The sequence below is a fragment of the Rhinatrema bivittatum genome, chromosome 2 (assembly GCF_901001135.1).
Source record: "Rhinatrema bivittatum chromosome 2, aRhiBiv1.1, whole genome shotgun sequence".
Classification (NCBI taxonomy): domain Eukaryota; kingdom Metazoa; phylum Chordata; class Amphibia; order Gymnophiona; family Rhinatrematidae; genus Rhinatrema; species Rhinatrema bivittatum.
Genome location: NC_042616.1, coordinates 345,048,420 through 345,070,429, shown reverse-complemented (window position 1 = coordinate 345,070,429; position 22,010 = coordinate 345,048,420). Strand labels below are relative to the sequence as shown.

General features: G+C 41.0%; 1 protein-coding gene across 5 annotated transcripts in view; it reads left to right on the top strand.

The window, feature by feature from the left end:
* The window catches only part of PTPN3 (protein tyrosine phosphatase non-receptor type 3), a 723,876-nt gene that overhangs the window by 495,706 nt on the left and 206,160 nt on the right, over positions 1 to 22,010 (top strand). For all 5 annotated transcript variants that reach the window (XR_003854628.1, XM_029589859.1, XM_029589860.1 and 2 more), the window contains one exon: positions 7,834 to 8,020. Coding sequence is in view for 4 of the 5 variants with exons in the window: in XM_029589859.1 (XP_029445719.1) it covers positions 7,834 to 8,020 (187 nt within the window). In the remaining variant the exon portion in view is untranslated. The remainder of the gene's footprint in view (positions 1 to 7,833; positions 8,021 to 22,010) is intronic.

Sequence of the window (22,010 nt, the reverse complement as noted above, 5' to 3'; positions counted from 1 at the left end):
GTTTATTTTATACTTCATACTTGTTTAATATAATTTGCTTCAGAATGAAAGTACAATTTTCCTTAGCATACTATATGAGAAATTATTCTTGTCACTTCAACCAGCAGCGCTTCTAATTTGACCCTTGGATGTGAATTCCACATCAAGCATTGATCAGAAGTGCAGAATCCTGGTCCCACAAATGCATCTGGTTTTCAGAATAAGCACAATGAATATAAATGGGAGATATGCATATTGGCTTTAAAAATAGGTTAATTTTGCAAAGCTTGGTTACTCTGAAAACCAGACACACTTGCACTTCTCTGGGAGAGAAATTGTTTAAAAGAATTGCTATTTTATGTGGTTTATGCCTTAAAAGAATTGCTTTAAAAGAATTGCTATTTTATGTGGTTTATGCCTTAAAACATTTTGCCATAGTCTCAAATGGGAGAAAAAAAAGCTAGAGTTTAATCCAGACAACAGTTACTGGCCACCTAATGTGGCTGAAGTGACTGAAAACTCAATGTGGCTATTTTAGCTATCCAAACCATTTTGTATGACTGATTTTGTGTCTGGACTAGCTCCTTCATAAATATAGAGAATGTAAATAAGTAATTTACACTAGACTGATATTTAAAAAAAACTAAATTATTTATAGAATCCATGCTGATTTCTTCTACCCTCTTGGATCAAAAAATGATAGCGGTCCATATGCAAAAGAATTTTGGATAACTTTGAATATCCCACCTCCCTGTGTTTAAGTTTTACCCTAGCTGAAATGTAACTAGATAAAAAAAGAGATTGCGCAGGTGTTCCAGTGGCAGGGCTTAATTTTATCCAGCTATCACAGATACTCATTACTAGGTGGATAAACTTAACCTGGTTGGAGAAATAGCAGATCTAAAATTACCTGATTGACTGCTCACTGTTTCATGGAATAACGCCCTAGGTTTAAAAAAAAATGTTGAGGTCCTGACAGCATCCCACAGGATTACCTCTCCTTTGGGACAAAAATATAAAGAAAAATGTAGGATGCTGGGATCCCCCCCCCCCCCCATGTTAAAAAAAAAAATCATCATTTGAGGGGTGGACTGGAGAGGAAGATATCCTGGTGTTCCACATTTTCATTTGTATTATGGCTGGAAAGGAGACAGAATCCCATGGGAGGTTATTGGGGGTGGGGGGCCCACACACACCTACACACCTTGGCAGTGGGAACCTCGCAGAAGACCGTCAACCTTGCCATCTTAATAGCAATAGACAATATTGAGTAACCTGGTGAGCTGACGGATAACTTTCTCCAGGTAACTTTAGTAGAGTATAATCAGCGGAATGCTTATTCAGGTAGATTCTGCTGAGTATCCAGTTAACTTGAAGATATATCAAAGTTAAACATTAAGATGATAAAATTGGTATTTAACGCCATATGAGGCAAAGTAAGTCTTATAGAAGTTCCAGTTTAAAAATGTATCCTCTGTGTTTTTTAAAGCTGTTTTTTTTTTTTTAAGTTAACGGGAGTTTTAGTGCATGGTCTCAAGCGATCATAGTCACACTTAATGAACTTATGGTTTTATGAAGTAATATCTGTCATGAACATCAACCATTCACTCAAGGGCTGGAAATGGTTTAGTAAAACAGGAACCTTTATTCTTTATGCATATCTGCCACCTGACGTTTCCAGCTTTGTCTAGTAATACCCTGATTCCATTCTCCCAGCACCCACTAGTGGCACAGTCTACAATTAAACTTTATTTTTTTCATTGTAAGCACTGAGCTGATATCCTCATTGGAATCCAAGGGCACGATTCGCATAATAGGGTTAATTCTGTAGTCCAAATCCCATTTTCCATATAAACACCATTATTTCCAAGATACCCTGTAGGGTGGGGGAGATTTCTCTCCAAGGCCCTGTGTTGTCATAAGTCCATTAATATTTATTAGTAAAGATCATGTTGGAAGTCATGATGTTTCAACTTGACTTTGCTTATAGTCCATATCAATCAGTGTTACAAATCCAATCTTCATACAGTCTTTTACAATAGATTTACTTCATCTGGGTAAATCTGTGACTGTCTTTTCAATAGTCAAATTTCCAGTACAGATCCCTTCTCAATTTGAGTGGCAGTTTTGGGTCTTCCTCCCAACTTGGATGTAGTACTGGATGGGCTCAAGAATATACTTCAGTTCCTCATTTGTCATACCTTAGTCAAGCTGTCTTGGATAGATTTTTATTTTATTTATTTATTAAGGCTTTTATATACCGACTTTCTTGATACAAATCAAATCAATTCGGTTTACAATGAACTAAGCAGAATATACAATTAACCAATCAACAAGAGATACGGAGCATACAGTTACATTATAACAAGGAAGCCTTAACTTGGAGTAGGAAAATAAAGAAGGGGTGAACGGAGCAATAAATATATAAATAAAGTGAAATAAAATAGAATAAATACTATATACAGAAGAGGGGGCAAGGGCCAACCTTGCCCCCTCTTCTGTAATAATATATATAATGTATAATAGATGTCTATTATAATTAAAAAGGAGCACATCACGGTCTCAAAAAGCATACAAGTAAGCTGATAGAGGAGTCAGGCATAAACACTAATATAATACCAAATATTATAACCATTTACTATAATATGTGAAAACAAAGATCTATGTTGTACGACTTATCTTATGGACAAAGTTGTCAGCAGGCCAGTCACTGTGCAGTCTTATTTAATGCTGCCCGTCCTCTTTATCATCCACCCTTAGTATGATTTTAAAACATTTTTTTTTATTCAACTGCACATAAAACTCCATACCCATCAACTTCTGATTAATCAAAAAATATCTCAAAATACCGTCCATGATCTCCCAACTTCTGAATAAACACAAATATAACAAACTATCAAAACTAGTGAGGCTGTTCTAATATTCAGCCTCCTAGATCCCAGTGACCTTGCTGGATAGTAACAGGCCACCACCATCAACCCAATTGTTTTCTGGGGAGTGGAAGAATGCTGGTAACAATCTTTCTGTAATGGTTTGTGGGTTCGTGGACCCTTGGCCCGAGGTGAGAGTTGTTACCACTTGTGGGGAGGAGCCCCACAGGTCCACACCGTCGGGAGGCAAGGTCAGGCACAGCAGGAGCTCTGGGTGAGAATCTGTGGAGATGTCCCGAGGAGCAGGGTTAGAGACACAACAAGGAGGGACCCCCACAGTAAGCAGGTTGGGCTGGAGATCAGTACCTGGGCGGAGACCTCCGAAGGGGGTGGCGCTAGGCAGGCCCAAGGAGCGGGAAGTGCAAGACAGGATGCAGGAGGTGTATTGTAGAGGCAACCCCGAGGGGCGGAGCTGCATAGCGAGGGAGGTACTGATGCGATGACGTAGGCTAACCCGCAGAGTGGGGAAGCCAGAGTCAGGTCTCCAGATGATGACGTAGACAAGCCTGAGGAGCGGCAGGTACTGGCAGTCACGAGTGGTTGAATAAGGGAACTGCCCCGAGGAGCGGGGAAGCACTGACAGTCCTAAGTGTAGAACGTAGGCTCTGCCCCAAGGAGCAGGGAAGCACGGAGATAGAATTCCCAAGTGGTGAAGGCATTCCCAGAGGCAGCCCCGAGGAGTGGGGAGTGGGCAGAGTAGGACTTCTGGAAGGCACAGAGCCAGCCTGAAGAGCAGGGGGAAGCCAGGAGACCAGGTCTCCGTAGAGAGCGCATGCTGGCCCCCGAGGAGCGGGTACCAGTCAGGGTCCAGAGTCCAAGTAGGGTCTGGTAACATCCCCACAGGTCCAACGGAGACAGGAGTTCGTTGAGTACCGACTCGTTGCCAAGTCGGCTAGCTGGGGGCGAAGGCAGAGCTTAAGAACCGAGATCCAATGACATCATCAATCAGGGATGTCCCCGAGGTTCCCGCCGTGGCAGCTTCAAAAGAGGGCCCGGTGGCATGCGCGCGCGCCTAGGAAGGCCCGGAGTCGGCGTGGGTGGCGGCGGCACCCCGACCACCACAGGGTATGCGGCGGCAGAGACTAGCCCCCACCACAAGCAGGACGGTGCAGGACGTGAGTAGACGCGATCGCAGCCATCTGCAACTGACTGTCATAACACTTTCTAATCCATGGTCTGCTGTCTCACTAGGTTGTGTTTATTTCCCTGCCCTTGTTTTTCTCATTGCCTTACCGTACAGTACCCAGCCACCACCAGCCTGCGAACATTGATCCAGCTGGTTTCTGAGGAGCTGTAACCTATTGTAAACTGCTAACCCATCACTGCCTTGTGCTATTTGTCCTTTGTTTTCTACTGATTACCTCTCCTCTTGCCTCTGCTCTCAAAGTGAAGAGTCGATACATTATTTGCAATATTGCAACCTCCCCAACCCTCTTCCTACCCTGTCCTCTCTATCTTTCCCATGCCTGCTTGAATTCTGTCACGGTACTGGTTCCTGCCACCTTTATGAAAGGTTATTCCAGGCATTTACCACCCTCTCGGTAAAGAAGTATATCATGACCCCTTGTCTTTTAAATTCCTTTTGTATGGGAAAATTACCTTTTCCTATGACTTATTAAAGCCCGTCAAATGTTTAAATGTTTCTATCAGCTTGGAAGATCTTTGCTATTAACCCTCCTGTCCTGCTCCTCACCCTCGTAAGAAGCAGATGGGTGGAATTCTCTGCACAATTGGACGGAGCACAGTTCTGTTTGTAGCACAGGCTGAGCAGCTTTCACAATGCAGCCATCGTTCTTTGACAAGTGAGCTCGACCCTTGCTTGAAAGCGGTTAAAAACTGAAAAAGGATCTGTGTTCAGTTACCTTTTGAACATGCTGAAAATTGATTCAAAACAGATTTCAGATGGATTTGTGAGGAAGGTTAACTGAATGTGATGGGGTACTAAACAGCTGAGCTGACCTCCTAAAATGTTTTAGTAGAAAAGTTCTCGGCTAGTTAGTTCAGACCAGAGGCATTGCTGGCTGTTTGATTTGGGGCTCTGGGAGCAAGATGTACTCCAAAGAAGGGGGAGTGGGAAGAAAAGTTTCCCCTCTAAAAGGTTGACTCTTTGTATCCACCTTCTCTCAAGATGAGGTGCACAATACTTGGAGCCTGCCTGCCTGCCTATAAAGGGGGGCTGGGGAGGCTGGAGGGAGGGGAAATCAGACAGCAGCATCCCATCCACGCCACTCTTTTTAAAGGCATAGGGGTTTTATGGGCTGGTGCAAGCCAGCAGAACCGGGGCCCAGTGCTTAGCGACACCTTTAGATAAGTCCAAAATATATTCTATAGTACATTATTAGATTCTTTTTGCAATACCCCTTTGACTGTGCCCCAGTACATGGAGGGGTTTGACTGGAGAAAATCCCAATGTTTAATTATGTCTATTGGTGCTGCAAAAACAGAGCAGGAGCTGATCTCAGTATAGCTTCTGTGGTGGCAATCCATAGTAGACTTCAAAGCACTGATGGAGTAAGCAGAATCGTGCTCCGCATGCAGTAGGTTTCTTCTGAAGTGTCTGTGCTCCCTGAAACTGCTGCGAGAATAAAAGCAACAAACTGCCAAGCCTCTGTATAACTGGTGGTGGTGAGGTAAGGAGTCTGACACCTCTCCTCCCCACACAAGGCTTTAGTCTTTCTTTTTCTCTGTATTCCCAACTGTCTTTGGTACCAGATCTGGAAAATGCTGTAGGGACCTGTTTGATCCGTACCAATGCATTATGTTCATGTTAGAGCAGACATATTGTGGTTGTAAAGAGCAGGTAGTGGAGTGGACTCTTGCCCAAAGGCACAACCCATGGGAGTTTGCCAGGTGGTTTATTCTAGCCATTTTTATCTGGAGACCCCTAGAGTTTTCCAGAAGACCAACTAGAGTGGCAAAGAAAGCTGTTAATTCCCTCTCCCCTGCAAAGAGTTTTTGGCTGATTGGTTTTCCTTCACTGTTGAATCCATGGAATTTCCCTGAAAGAATAGATGAATAATCCTTAAGGAAGGGGCTAGAGAATGTATTCCCTGTATCTTTGTTTTTCCAAACTGTCACTACAGGGAGGAGGGCAGTCAACTTTTCACCTTTGAATTGGAGTCAGAGGGTCTAAGATTTTGTTTAAGGACTAAAAGCTTTCCAAGTCATGGAAGAAAGCCTCTTAGCTTAGGACTTCTATTCCCTTGAAATTAAGAGTCCTGTGTTATGATTTTGGAGATTTGTTTGTGCTGTTTGAAATTTGCCAGTGAGGGTACTAGAAGCTGCCGCTGTTGCATACTGTGGGTTTGCTCTTCCAGCAAATCCCCTGCCACCCAGGAAATCCTCTGATAAGAAGGGGGGAGTGCTCACCTGGTATGACATCAGAAGAGAAGAACCAGGAGAATGCCCACCCGGTACACCAAGGGAGAGGAAGTCAGAGAGCTACTGAGAATTGGATTTCAGACACCAGGGATGTCCCCAGGAATTAGGGAATCCACACAGCCGTTCAGTAGGAGAATTTAAAAAACAACTACACTTTAATGTACTCTGAGGGACTGAGCTTGTGATTGTAACAGTTTATTACCATGGATTCATCACCAAGAAAATGTGTAATATATGTCAGATCGTTATTTATTCAAATACTAACTTCACTCTGAATCAGGTCATCTGTAAATGATTTAGCACTAGCTTCCTCATGAATGTGAAGTGTGCTGTTGGAGAGAAACAGCCCCTGTGTCTGCCCTCTGATCCAGAGATGAACAGCTGTACTCATCAGACAGATGGATGGCTACCCAGGCCAACCAAGGCTTCACAATGCTGTCGTATCTTTCTGTTTAGGGGGCATTCTGACTTAGCAGCATTCAATCATCATTTCATAGGCGGTAGTTTTCTCTTCTTGACTCCTCAGCCAAGCAAATACACCAACTGCCTGAACCTGTGATTCCTCTAATATTGAGCAGGATTACATTATCAGTGGGATAAAACTAGCCTGTGTTAAAATGGTCTGTGGAAGAGAGTAATAGTAACAAGCATAAGGGTCTTGAAGATTATCCTTCTTGTACACCATACCCCTCATCCCATTTGGAATGAACCTGGGGTGACTGGCTGTGCGTGTAATTAGTATGTTAGGCCTCAGGCTGCCACTACAGTAGACCCACTACAGTAGTAGAACACGAGAAGGGGGTGTATGGTTGTATACTGCAATCCAGTTATCCATCAGCAAGGCTCTTTTGGATAGGTTGAAGTTTCAGTAACACCAGAGAAATAAAATGGATTGGATTATAAGGTTAAAGTATTTACAGTATTAGTAACAAAGGAAATATTGTTTTGGTTGTTTTTTCTGTATTTGTGCACTATTTGACCCAATAAACATGAAGTTGAAAAAAAAGAAATTGACAAAATAATTTATAAACTATGTTTAGAGGAGAAAAAAGCTTAACCATGTATATGAATGGAACTGTAAATCATGTTTTTCTTCTTTGCATAAATATTTGTAATTCATTGTGTCATAACATGTAACTATTACACCTGCCAGGCCTAACTCCTAGATGTTCTTCAGTGAATTGCATAATGCATAGGTGTGCTGCATGCCCTAGTACCTCCTCCCACCACACCAATAAAAGTGGGGAATATTTTATCTAATGGCTTTATAATATGCCAACGAATTTTGTATTTTATCTAAAATTAAAAGAAAATCAGCAAAGTAGTTTGGATAGCGGTGCCAGTTTTATCAGGTTAACAAATGGTTAAAAGTGCAAACTTTCAGAAGTTCTTAGAATCGCCTTCCTCAGGAAATTCCTTTTTTAAAAATATATTTTTATTGTAAGTAGGCTAACATCATCACTTTCCATTAAAAACTTCATTTTTATGCAAATACCTGTTGCCTTTACCTTCATTCATTCTTTTGATATTTCTTTCCATAAAGGAATACATTGGAACACAGCCCAGCTCTCAGCTGTCTGACCCAAGCCTCGTCACATTCTCCAAACGGAGTGCGGAATCTTCCGGGTTCGCATTCATTGGAAGGGGTTGATAAACAGTTCTTAGAGACCTATGACAATGCCATAAAAGGAAGCCTAACAGAAGATTCAAATCAGTACTACTGTGATAAGGTATGTTGTTCAAAGGAAGACTTTGAAATGATTAGAGCAAGCAGAGGGGAAAAACTAGATTGTTTTCAATTAAGCCCAGGAACCTGTCTGAACCAGAATTGCTCTGGATTAGCAGTTTAATAGTGATCTATGCACATGTACAAAAACCTAATGGTACTTATACATCTAAAAATAATTATGTTTAAATGGCTTTTAGCACTCAGATATCTCCCCCCTTCTATGATCAGAAAAACAATTTTGAATAAGATATCCGATTATTTTGGCCAAACTTTTAGGAATACTGTGTGTCAAAGGTATTCTCTGATACAGTATAGTGCCTTATTGAATAAAGATTTTTTTTCCATAGGCAAGGAATAGGAAAAAAAAACCTTTCAGAATGAGGTTTGTAGCGTCTCCAGTATGATGTGGCTGTGTGTGCATGTTTGTGTATAGGGGTGTTGGTAAGGGGAAGGTAATTAATTACTCTTATGCTATTCGTTTCCAATTGTTTATATTGAATATTTTGCTATAAAAGAAAAAAATCAATCTAACATTAATTCAAATAAAACCTAGGCTACCTATTAAACAATGTTTGAACAATAAGAAATATAAAAACATATATGTATTCAAAATAGCATTTTTTTGAGGTTGGCTGAATAGCTCCATGTGCACCAGAACATGGTTAGTCATTCGGTTTTTTCAGCTTTTATCCCAGTATACTTTGGCAATAGGAATTCTGGATTTTTGCTGATATAACAGAGTTCAAATAGCCCTACCTATCTAGAATAAAAAAAAAAAGCATATATTTTGCAGGCACCTTTTGCTAGATCAGCAGAACAATTGCCCAAAGATAATGTACATGAGCTCTGTTAGAGCACAGCAAATTGGTTTGTGTTCTGAACATGAGAAATCCCCTTTTGCCATCCATCACATAGTCTTCATGCCATATAGTTCAGGGGGTTTATTGCCACGAAACCTCAACAGATTATATAACCTTGAGATCTTGTGGAAATTCATTAGTTCATTGGTATTTCTATATTTGTTTAATCAGCATTCTAAAAGAGCATCATTTATAGTAAATAAACATTTTACGTGAAAGAACAAGAATCTCTAAATGTATAATACATGCTTAAAAATACTTTGTAGAATCTATGTAAGTAGGACTTCTGGTTTTATAAGACAAAAAGGGTAATTTTAAAAGGAACGTGCATGCACCCTTAAAACGCACATATTGGCATGCGAGCAGAGAGGCACTTCAGTTTTAAATTGTGCCTGCAAGTACGCATGTAACATTTAAAGTACCCCTTTTGTGCATATTTCGGCTAGGGCTTTAGTGGTGTTTTTGCACGTATGCAGGCGAATTTTAAAACGTGTGGGGAAAAAATGTTTTTTCTCAAGTAGTCCACCAGTTTGCCCAGTTCATATCGAGGTCTTCAAGACCTCTCCCCCCCCCCCCCCATTTCTTCTTGACGCATGCACTGGTATGTATGCATGTACTTTGCAGCTTCTTAAAATGCGTGTTGCTCACGTGAGGCCTGCATATATGTGTATGTGGACAGTAGTGCACAAGCAATACTTTTAAAATCAACCCAAAAGTGTAAACTGTCATTCTTAAACTGCAAACATGGAGATCATTTTATCTGGTATCACTGAAAATAAAATAGTGATCATCATTCTAAGGGTGGAAAGGAAGAAAAGACCTGAAGATCATTCATAAAAGGTGAGACGTTAGAATAATTAGTGAACAAGTAGTTAGTTTAGGATGGAAGAAGTTTGTCTTAAAGCTTTTGTGTGTGTGAGCTCCTAAATAGCCCAATGAATATATTTTCTGAAAAATGATTCATAATGGCTTGGGTCATGTCTATGCTGATATGTCAGAAATAGGGCTGATTGGCTGTCACTGATAATGAGCTACAGTGATTCACATCCCAGGAGGTGGTGGTTACATGCATGTCTCTGAAGAATTGTGACTTTAAAGTGGTTTAATGATGTTTTGATAAACACCAATACAAATAATTGTAACAATGATAGCCCTAGGCATCGCCTTAAAGAGGCACTGGGGATGGAGGGGAGGAAAGGAAGGCCAGGAGTATGTTGTAAGCATTTCTTTGCCACACCCATGGACTATTGGCTGTTCCTGTGCAAAAGAGCTGGGCTCATGCGAAGTAGGGAGAGAAGTGCTTCCTGCATGCTGCTATGGCTACTGTAGTTATGCTGCTGTTATGACGCCAGTACTGTTTTTAAATGGCTGCATTGACCAGGATAGGTACTAGAGAAGGAAAGCAGGGAAGTCCAGGGCAGGATGAGCAATGGAGAAGAAAGGAAAGGGGAAGGGAGCAAAAGAAGAGAGACCAGGGTAAAGTCAGCAAAGGGAGGGGAGAGAACAAAGACAGAGGTGAGCTGGGAGCAGGCGGGGGATGGGGGTAGGGGATGGTGGGCTTGAGAGATGGTGAGATGAGAGCAGGAGCTGGTGGGCTGGGAAGGGGATGAGATTAAAAGAGATGACTGAGAACGTGATAAGAGATGGAGCAGGAGAGATTATAGGCTGGGACATAGTTAAGAGTGGCGAGCTGATAAGGTGGGTAAGTCAGGAAAGGAAGGAAAGTGAGGGCATTAGTATTGCAGGCCATGTAGTACCATTTGGTAAGCTGATTTTTTTAATAGATGTGTTGATCTTTAATGGTAGATTAATAATTTTATGTAAATTGTTATATGTATTTTCTAATTTTATATGGTTGTTGTATTTCTTATATGATAAATACATAAGGACAATTGTGATAAAAGAGCAGTGAAGTGGAGGGGCAAAACCAGAGATTGAGAAGTGAAGATGGAAGGGGAGCAAAGTGAAAAGAGAGAAAATGGAGGAGAGTAACACATAGATGGTGATGGAGAAGGATGGAGAAAAGTGATAGAGAATGTCATGAGATAAAGGGGAGAAAATGTCATGAGATAAAGGGGAGAAAAAAGAAAGACTGATGAAAATTAGTCTCATGGTGAGACTTTTTTCAGTATTTTAAATTTAAAAAATGATAAAATTGTAATTCTTTTGTTTTCCATTTTAAATGAATTTAATAACTGGCATGTGGCCCTTCACTATATTTATCACTATCAATGTTTGTGTGTGGTGGGGGGAGGGCCGGTTCCTGAGATGGGTTTCAGGGGTGATGAGTCAGAAGAACTGAACAAAATCACTGTAAACCTTTTTCACTCAACGCACAATTAAGCTCTGGAATTTGTTGCCAGAGGATGTGGTTAGTGCAGTTAGTGTAGCTGGGTTCAAAAAAGGTTTGGATAAGTTCTTGGAGGAGAAGTCCATTAACTGCTATTAATCAAGTTTACTTAGGGAATAGCCACTGCTATTAATTGCATCGGTAGCATGGGTTCTTCTTAGTATTTGGGTACTTGCCAGGTTCTTATGGCCTGGATTGGCCACTGTTGGAAACAGGATGCTGGGCTTGATAGACCCTTGGTCTGACCCAGCATGGCAATTTCTTATGTTCTTATCCTTTGACACTTCCCCTCCCCTCCCAAGGGTCTCCTTGAAGTCAATAGTCTAACCTTGACCTATCTGAAGGAGAAAGGAGGGGGGTGGGTGGTTAAGTCAATGGCCAGGGGACTGTAAGCAGAGGTTTGGTCCATGGGGGAAAGAAAAGGAAATTCAGTTTATTCTCTATGGAGGAAACTATTAACCTGGATCCTTGGTAAGATTGGTAGATTTAGGACTCCAGGGAGGGATGATGATAGTTGTTTGAAGAAATAGGAAGGGGTATAAAAGGAATAATGCAGGGAACCATCCAGCTGATTTGACCTTGGGCGTAAGCCCCTACTATAGCCCTGGTGACAATCATTAAAATGATACAGTGTGGGGAGCACCCACACTGACTGACAGGAAGCTGGCCCTGCCATGGGGGGTGGACGTGCAATGCGGGAATGATGATCCAATCTGTCCCTCTCCTTAGCTAATTTTTCCTCTCTTCTTCCCCTTAATTATTTATGTTTAGAAACACCACTGATGGTAGCATAGCACGTTCATAACCATGAATTTTGGAGACATCTTACATGCATATAGAGCTTCTATGTCATCGCACAAGAATTTTCAGTTTATCACTTTGTAAATGCTGGAAAAGCCCACATGCCTCTCTATATATTGCCTTTGCTGCTCTTTTCTCGGGTGCTACTGATGGGTGTGGTCATGATAGAAATTTCTGCCCTCTGTTCTCTTCTTACTTAACAAAATGACTCCTATTTAGTAATACATACCTTCAGTGAGTGATAAACTATTCATATTTCTTTCATCATTTATGGTTGATGCTTGCTCGTAAAGGATATAATGAAGTAGAAACTGAAGATGGTGACTTCTGCCATTGAGACAGTGCAGCAAAACATTCTCTATACTAGAGTTCCCTTTCTAGTTTGCATTTTGTGTGTGCTGTGATGAAGTTTGTAAATATTACCATTTTCATTACTTCTGTCAAGTTCTGTATAATATTTTTTTTACAGAGAGAATCTTTGATCTCCCAGTGCCCTTTCACATAGCAAGTGGAATGTATACAGTTTGTAGAGAAGAGAAATATGCAGCTATATAGATATGTAAATGTGTGATAAATAATGACTTTCTGGCTCATAGTGGGACACTATGGACTCTACAGAGCCATAAGGTAGTATGGAAATCAAAGCACAGAGAGAATAAAATACAGTCACAGTACAGAAGTTGTGGAGTGCATTATAACCCTTCAGTTAAACTACCGTCAAGCAGTCCTCCATTAAAAAAGCAGCATAGTTTTTATAAAAATTAGGATGAGCTTTTAAGAATTTGCTAGAACTGTTTCTTGAACAAAATGTATTTTCAGCTTAGCAATGTCCATCATTTTGAGATTTTTTTCCCATTCTGCGGTTGATGAACCTGTTTTTAGTCCTTGCCATAATGCAGATTTTAATATTTAAAATGAAATATAGGCATCTCAAAAGAGAACACAGGACAGTTTCTACTGCCTGTAAAATAAAATACAATTTAGAAAAATAATACATTATGTGTAGCCCCTTCCAGTTTCTGTCTGGGCACAGGGGCTGACAGGGTTGTGGGCAAGAGCAGTACCCATATCTTCCATGTTTTTTCTGCACAAAAGAGGGAATAAGACAATTTTTCAAGGCCCTTAGGGTTTCTCTCACCTCTGGATCTCTTCTGCATACCAGTCCAATCTGAATAAAACACCTTAGTGCACACAATACCTTATTTTCAAAAGTAATGTTCTTTACTGGCAGGGAAATAAAATCCATGGCAGCACTGCAAGGCTTAGTGCATCAAACAGTTCAGCTGATAAAGTCCAATAGCAAGAAAAATAAACTCAGTTTGTCACTTTAGCATAGGCTATATCCCTGGTTACATAAGCTCTCTTGGGAAGGAGCTCTCCTCTCTTGGCTTTCCCCTGGCACCTGTTCCTGGATACAGCTTTTTATCCTCATCTCTGGAATTTCTCTCGCTTCTCAACTTACTGATTCCTTTTATCAGTCAGCAACTCTTCAGGACCTTTCTCTTTTCTCCTGATCTCTGAAGCACTCTCCTTAGACAAAGGAGTAGGGACAACACCTATCTTCCTTGAAACTACTTCTGGTCTTCACCAGCTCTCAGGAATCTAAGATCCCAAGAGACTTCTTCCCACTCCTGGAAACCCGGGCACCCCAACCTTGGGCCCCAGCCACTTTCCTAGGACAGGATACTCCTTCAGGTACCCTTCTATTAAGAGAGGGCCCCACTCTACTGACCTTGCACCTTGAATGGAGAGACTCTCACCAGCCACCCCTCGGAGAGCTTCCCATATTCGTACGAGCACAGGAGTTTTGTTACACCCCAGACATTTCCTATTGCCAGACTTCTCCAAACACTTCTACTCTAGTCTGACATCATTTACTGCATTCAAGGTCCGTTGAGACCACTGACGATATAGAAGTAAGGAGCAACTTCACTACTAAGGGGCAAATTTGGATTTCCCCTTACATAAGGCATGCGCTACTGCTTACAGGAAAGGAGAAGGGGAATTTTTCTCTTAGATTAAACATTTGTACATTCATGGTTGCATACCTCCTTTGTGGCCCTTTTTCAAGCAGTTTGCTTTGGTATATCTGGTCAAGGCTCCTGTGTATTATTTTTTTTCAAATTTGCATAGTTTTCCAGCTTTTACATTTTCAAATCACAAAGTCTGTGAAGAACTTTTGATGCAGGACTTCTGGGAATATTTTTGTTTGTAGCATCAGAAAAGTCCTCCTCTGCTTCTGTGTTTCCTTTCCTACATTTCTGTGTCCTATTTGGTAATATGGAAACACATAACATGATGGCATATGAAAACCATATGGCCTATCCAGTCTGCTCATCCATACCTCCTGCTCAGCTTTACAATTCCTTCCTCTCCCTGAGAGGTCCTCTGTGCTTGTCCCAAGCTTTCTTGAACTCTCCTCTTCTCTTCACTGGGAGGCTGTTCCATGTGTCTACCATCTTCTCTGTAAAGAAATATTTTCTTAGATTATTCCTGATTTTATCCCCTTTCACTAGTATCCCACAATCCCTCATTATAATGCTTCCTTTTCATTGAAAGATACCTGCCTAATGAGCATTTAATCCTTGGAAGTATTTAAATGTCTCTATCATATCTCTCCTTTCCTCCAGGATATACTGGTTTAGATTTTTAAGCTTCTCCCCATATGCTTTATAATGAAGACAGCTTGTCATTTTAGTAGTTGCTATCTGGACAAGTTTCTCTCCTTTTTAAGGTATGATTTCCAGAATTGTACACAGTACTGTCAATGAGAAATCATCAGATATTTTACTTCCTTTTTCCTGCCAACTATTTCCCTCCCTATGCACCCAAGCAGCTTTTTGTCAACTGCTGTCACCACATCTGCCTGTTTGGCCATCTTAACATCATCAAGGATGATCATTCTGCGACCCTGCTGCTGTTTTGTTCACCGAAGAACTTCACATCGATCCTGTGTTGCTCCCTTTAGTTTTTACAGCTGAAATGCATAATTTTTTTTTTTTTTTTTTTTTTAGCATTGTCATAGCTGCCAATCTCTAGACCATTCCTCCAATCTTCACTAGATCCCTTCTCATGTTTTCTACATCTTGCAGGGTGGCTACCATTTTGAAACTTTTGCTGTCATTTGCAAAAAGACAAACCTTTCCCAGTAGACTTTCCACAATATCACTAATGAAAATGTTGAATGGAACTGGTCCAAGAATCAATTCCTGCAGGACACCGTTGGGGGGAAACCTCCCTTTCGTCAGAATTTTACTCCTTTGTCATTTCCCAGTCAACCAGCTTCTAATCTAGTCAATCAGTTTAGGTCCCATACCTAGGGCGCTCAATTTGTTTATAAATTGCCTGTGCAGAACTGTGTCACGGCCTTGTTGAAACCCAAGCATACCATGCTTGCACTCCTCTTCTGATTCAATTCTCTTGTCACCCAGTTGAAGAAGTTGATTAGATTTGTCTGACAAGACCTACCGCTGGTAGACCCATGCTGCCTTGGATGCATTAATTCATTGGATTCCAGAATCTGCACTATCCTCTGTTTTAGCAGTGATTCTATTAGTTTGCTTACCACTGAGATCAGACTAACTGTCCTGTAGTTCCCAGCTTCCATCTTACTTCCACTTTTGTGCAGAAGAATGACATCTGCCTGTCTCCAATCCTCTGGAACTAATCCTGACTCTAAAGAAGTATTGAAAATGGCAGATAGGGAAGCACTGGTAGCTTTGCTAAGTTCCCTTAATATCCTCAGTTGTATTCCATCTGGCCCCATCGCTTTATCTACGTTTAGTTTAGCTGTCTCACTGTGAACAGTCTTCTGAAAATTGTTAGTCTACCTCACTTCCTTTCCTATTTATGACAGTTTTCTGTGGTCCTACTCCAACCACTTCTTCAGGGAACACTGAATAGAAATATTTGTTAAACAATTCTGTTTTCTTCTCATCAGCTTCTACATATTCCCCCACCCCACTTCACCTTTCAGTTTTACAGATCCATTTTTGTACTTCCATCTGCCACTAAAAAAAAAAAAAAAGTCTTGTTCTCTTGTTTTAACATTTTACCTATTTTTTTTTCCTTTTGTGCTTTTGCTCTCTTGACTATTTTCCAAGCTTCTCTTAGGCAGCAGTATCTGAAAAAGCAAATTTTCTGTAGTATCTTGCAGCTTATGAATGATAACCTTTTTTCTCTTACTCTTTAAGCCACTTAATTAGAAAACTACTGTACCTTTGGTTGCTGTAATAACAAAAAGGTTTGTTGCCCTACTGCTCTTCTACTTCCCCTAGATTTTCCCCCATAGTTAATGATTCATTGACGTACTCCCCATCTTAATGACACCATGCAGTGATTGTCTGATCCCAAGTTATCACTCACTATGACACCAAACACGATCCTCATTTGTGTGCACTAGGTGCTGTATTGCACCTTCATGTCATGGTTCTGTTACCAGTTGCCGCAAACGTTTTTCCTGTTTTTCTGATACGACCTCATCTGCTGTGCCCCAGTCAACATCCAGCAGATTGAAATTACCTAGCAATAGCACTTCCACTTTCATAGCAATCTATTTTAAAAAGTTTCTATACTGCCATTTCCAAATGATTGTAGCAGTTTATAGCAAAAGCCTACACAAAATTCAAATCACAAACAAATATACAATTTTAAAAAACAAAATCACTAACGGAGCCTCCTCTTCTGCTACTAGTCTTATCCATATTACCTTATCTCTCTTCCTTTTATAATTGCTTTTCAAATTCCTGCCTAAATAACCAATAACTCCATGATAGCCACAAGATGGCGCAGGCCATCCAGTGCTCCTCCCATGTGACAGGGTCTGGCCAATGGCACGGATACCCTGTCACATGGTAAGGGCAAAGGGCCATTGGCGCCATTTTAATTAGTGGGAGCCGACGGCCCGGGAGCAGGAGATCGCTCCAGGGACCCCCACTGGACCACCAGGATCCTGTAAAAAGGTTTTGGGGGGGTCGGGAGGGTGGGGGAAGCTAAGGGATTAGTTTTAAAGGGTCAGAGTGGGTTTTTTGTTTATCGGCTCGGGCGCAGCCGATAAACAAAACCGCGATTGGGCCCGATGGGAAAAAAAAACCCACATGTGAATCGGAACCGGAATCCGAACCGATTCCGGTTCCGATTCACATCTCTAGGAGACATAAATAAATTGAATGCCCTTGATATGGGATCTAGAGTTGAATGGGTTAGAAATTGACTGAGTAGGAGGCAACAAAGGGTAGTGGTAAATGGAGTTTTGTCTGAGGAGGGGGGTGTGCCTCAGGGATGGGTCCTTGGACCAGTTCTTTTCAACATTTTCATGAGTAACATAGCGGAAGCATTGTCTGGAAAGTTTTGTCTTTTGTCAATGATACCAAAATCTGTTACAGGGTGGACAGCCAGGAAAGTAGAAAATATGAGGAGGGATGTAGCAAAGCTTGAGGAATGGTTCAGGGTCTGGCAGCTAAGATTTAAGACTAAAAAATGATGATTAATCCATTTAGGATGCAAAACCAGAGGGAGAGGAACGGTATTGGAAGTGAAATTCTTCTGAGCATGAAGGAAGAGCGGGATCTGGTGATGATTGTATGCAGTGATCTTAAGCTGTCCAAACAAATGGATAAACATAGAAACATAGAAATGATGGCAGATAAAGACCAAATGGTCCATCCAGTCTGCCCAGTAAGCTTAAGGTAGTAATTGTCACTCTGTGCAGGTTTCTCCCATGTTTCTCTTAAGGGTAGTAACTTGCTCCATGCAGTTATCCCCCAAGCCTTATGATACCCATAAAAATTGCAGCTAGCAATATTTTTACTGGGTAATGAGCTTTCTTGAAAATTCAGAAAGTGTTGCTTCATATGCTTTGCTTATGGACTTGGCCGTAGAAGCAGTCCTGTGCTTTTTCCCTTATGTCTGCGTATCAGAACTCCAGACCATAGAAGCTGGGCCCTCTTGGTTATCTGCATCTAATTCCTCTTTTCCCCTGCCATCGAAATGGGGACCAATGTTTCAGAGGCATTAAAAGCATCAAGGCATATAGGTTAAGGGTATTAATCTCCATGCATTCTGATAAGGTTTTTAACAGCCACACGAGCAATTTACCCTTCTGCATGCTTTAGAGATCCAGTGTTTATTTCATGTCCCTTTGAATTGTATAACTGTTTTCATCTTCACCACCTCCTCCATAAGGGAATTCCAGGCATCCACCACCCTTTTCGTAAAGAAATATTTCCTTACGCTGGTTCTGAGTTGTCGCCCCTGGAGTTTCATTGAAATGTTCAAAATTTGTGCATCATTAAGTACCTAAAGGTTTGTATTATCTCCGCTGTACCTTCTCTCTCCTGGGCTATACATATTTAGAACTCTCAGCCTTTTCCTCATACGTCTTCCAATACAGCTACCACACCATTTTGGTCGCCCTTCTCTGGACCGCCTCCATCCTGTCTCTGTCCCTTTTGAGATACGGGCTCCAGAACTGAACATAGTACTCCAGGTGAAGCCTTATCAAGGACCTGTACAAGAGCACTAACATATTTTACTGTTTATTCCTCTCTCTATGCAGCCCAGCATTCTTCTGCCTTTAGTATTGTCACATTGCTTTGCCATTTTCAGATTACCAGACACTATTACCCCAAGATCCCTCTCTTGGTCCGTGCACATCAGTCTTTCACCCCTGTTAATTACAAATGGGCAGAATCAATTGTTTTATTTAAAGAAATATTGCAGGAGGAGTAAGAAAGCTAAAGAAAAATTGGCTCAGAAAGCTTATACAATTGCTCTAAATTTTTCTGAAGGACCAGGGATTCTGCTCTGAAGCTCTGCGTGTCATAACAAAGCAAAATGCTTTTATATCTTTCTTAGCTATCCACCCATTACATCCTGAATGTCTTTTTATGGTAATCGTAGCTGTCTATACATGCTGACATTATACAGTCTTGCACTCATGCCTGCCCCAGTGCTGGGTTCTTGCATGTCACCTGACACGTGAACAAGAGTATGGCCTTCTAGAGTTTTCCACCATGTTCCACCCCCCCATCACATACAGTTCTTTTGGATTACTACATCCCCCAGATGCATGACTGCGCTTCTTGGCATTGATTCCCAGCTGCCAAATATTCGACCACTCCTCAAACTTTCTTAAATCACTTTTCATTCTTTCTACTGCTTCAGGTTTGCCCACTCTGTTGCAGATCTTAATATCATCTGCCAAAATATAAACTTTATCTTCTATCCCTTCCTCAGTGTCGCTCACAAAGATGTTGAAGAGAACCAGTCCCAACACAGATACCTCTGGTACTCTACTTAACTCCAATCTTTGTTTAGAGTAGGTTCCATTTACCTTTACACACTGTCTCCTATCAGTCAATTTGTAATCCACATCACCATCTTGGCTCTCACTCCCAAGCTTCTCATTTTATTCGCAAGCCTCCTATGCGGGACCATATGAAAAGTTTTTCTGAAATCCAAGTAGATCACATTGAGCACTCTTCCTCAATCTAATTCCCTAATCACACAATCAAAACAAATCAATCAGATTTGTCTGAAAGGACCTTCCTCTGGTGAATTCATGCTACCTAGGGTCCAGCAACCCACCAGATTGTAGATAGTTCACTATCCTTTCCTTCAGCAGTCTCTCCATTAATTATCCCACCACCGAGGTGAGGCTAACTGCCCTGTTTCCAGCCTCCTCTCTGCTACCACTCTTGTGAAGAGGAACCACCACTGCTCTTCTCCAATTCTGAGGCACTACTCCCATTTCCAGGGATCTATTGAACAGGTCCTTCAGCAGACCCAACCGCACATCTCTGAGCTCTCTCAGTATTCTAGGATGTACCTCATCCAGCCCCATGGCCTTATCTACTTTCAGTTTTCCTAGCACCCCCATACATTCTCTTCTGTAAATGGAGTTTTGTTCACTCCTTCCCTATCTACGACCTTGTTAACTAGCAATAGTCTTTCTCCAGGGTGTCTCTTTAGTGAATTCCAACCTGAAGTATTTTTTTCTAATATTTCTGCCATTTCTTCCTTGCTTTCTGCCATTTCTTCGTTCTCTCCACACATTGCTCCTTTCAATTTTACTATACCTCCCTTTTTTCTCTGATATATCTGAAAAATGTTTTGTCTCCTTGCTTTACTTCTTTGGGAATCCTTAGTTCTACTTGACCTTTTGCTTTCCTTATTTCTTTCTTCATTTCCCTCAATTTTAACAGATATTCTTCCCTGTGTTTCTTTTTTGGGATCTTTTATACTTCTTGAATGCTGCTCTTTTTGCCTTTTTTTTTTTCCCAGCAACCTCCTTAGAGAACCAGATCGGTTTCTTTTTTTCTCTTAACCTTGTTTATTTTTCTAACATATAGATTTGTTGTCTTTGTAATAGCTCCTTTTAACTTGGCACACTGTTGTTCCACCTCACCTATTTTCTCCCAGTCTTCCAGTTCTTCCTCCAGGGATGTCCCCATTTTGACAAAGTCTGCATTTTTGAAATTCAAAACTCTGGTTTTTGTGTGACTTCTGTGTACCTATTCCCAAAATTGAACCATATTGTCTGATGAGCATTGGTGCTCAGGTGAGCCCCTACCCAAACTTTAGAGACATTATCCCCATTAGTGAGCACTAGATCAGTATCACACCCTCTCTTGTGGGTTCCATTATCATTTTTTGAGCAGAGCCCCTTGAAGGGCATCCACTATCTCTGCTTCTTGTAAATTCCACAGAAGGAATACTTCAGTCCACATCCAATAAATTAAAATCTCCAATGAGCAACACTTCACCCTTCTTTCCCACCTTTTGGATATCTTTGATGAGTTCTCTTTCTAGTTCTTCTGTTTGAGTCTGTGGCACCATCTTCTTGTTTTAGGATGGTCCATAATGCTAATTATGTAACCAATGTCCCTTGCAGTTCAGTTAATTGGATATTGTTTTTGACATAAAGAGCAACTCTTCACCCTACTCTGTTCTGTTTTAAGAACTTATAGCCAGGATGACAATATCCCAGGCATGAAAATTGGTGAACCTGGTGAGATGTCATGTAGAATACTGTATCAATTCTGGAGCTTCAAAAGGACATAAACTAGTTGGAGTCTGTCCAGAAAGTGGTTTCTAAAATGATAGGTGGTCATATGGAGATAATTAAAGATCTAAACATGGGAGATATGTTAGAGACGTTTAAATACCTCAAAGGTTTCCATGCACTCACACGAGCCTCTTTCAATGGAAAGGAGGCTGTAGAACATGGGTTCAAGGTATGAGATTGAAAGGGGGTATTCTTGTTTGTGGTCATTCATGCTGTTTGACTTGTCTATTCCAGACCCATTCTTCTGCTTTCTGCAAAACTGATAAGGGGACTTACACCCTGTCTGGTATAAAAGCAAGAGCTGATTATAGAAACTAAACCAGTCAATGTCTGTTCTGTTGTGATTTAGAAAGGGCATCCTAGATTTGCTTATTTCATCTATAGCCCAGAGAAAAAGAAGTTGACTCCAGCTCTAACCTTATTTGCACTAACTATATACCTTTCTTATAAATTCACCCAAACTGTATACTAAGAAGTGTTCAGCTGTAGGGTGCTCCTATTTCAGATCTTTTTTTTTTTTGCTCATTTCTATTCTTTAATTTCCTGTCGTCCTGTCATATTTTCTACCCCTTTATTACTTCCTGATTCTCTCTCTTCTGTCTTTGCTTTTTTTTCATTCTCAGAGTACTTTTGCAACTCACTCTTCATTTACCCTCACAAACCCTCAACCCCTTATCAATATTCCCTCCTAGGGATTTCACAGATGATGCCTTTCTGTACCTAACTCCCTCTTACTGTCTCTCAGATTTATTCTCCTTTAAATTATTTTCCCAATCCTGCCAATACTAGATTGCATAATCCCCAAAGTGATCCTCCCTCTACTTCTTTTTCTCTCCCCTCCCCCCCCCCCCCCCAACTTTTGAATTTTCTTTTAAAACATCCAGCACATTGTAGTGTTGGTTTATCACTGAAG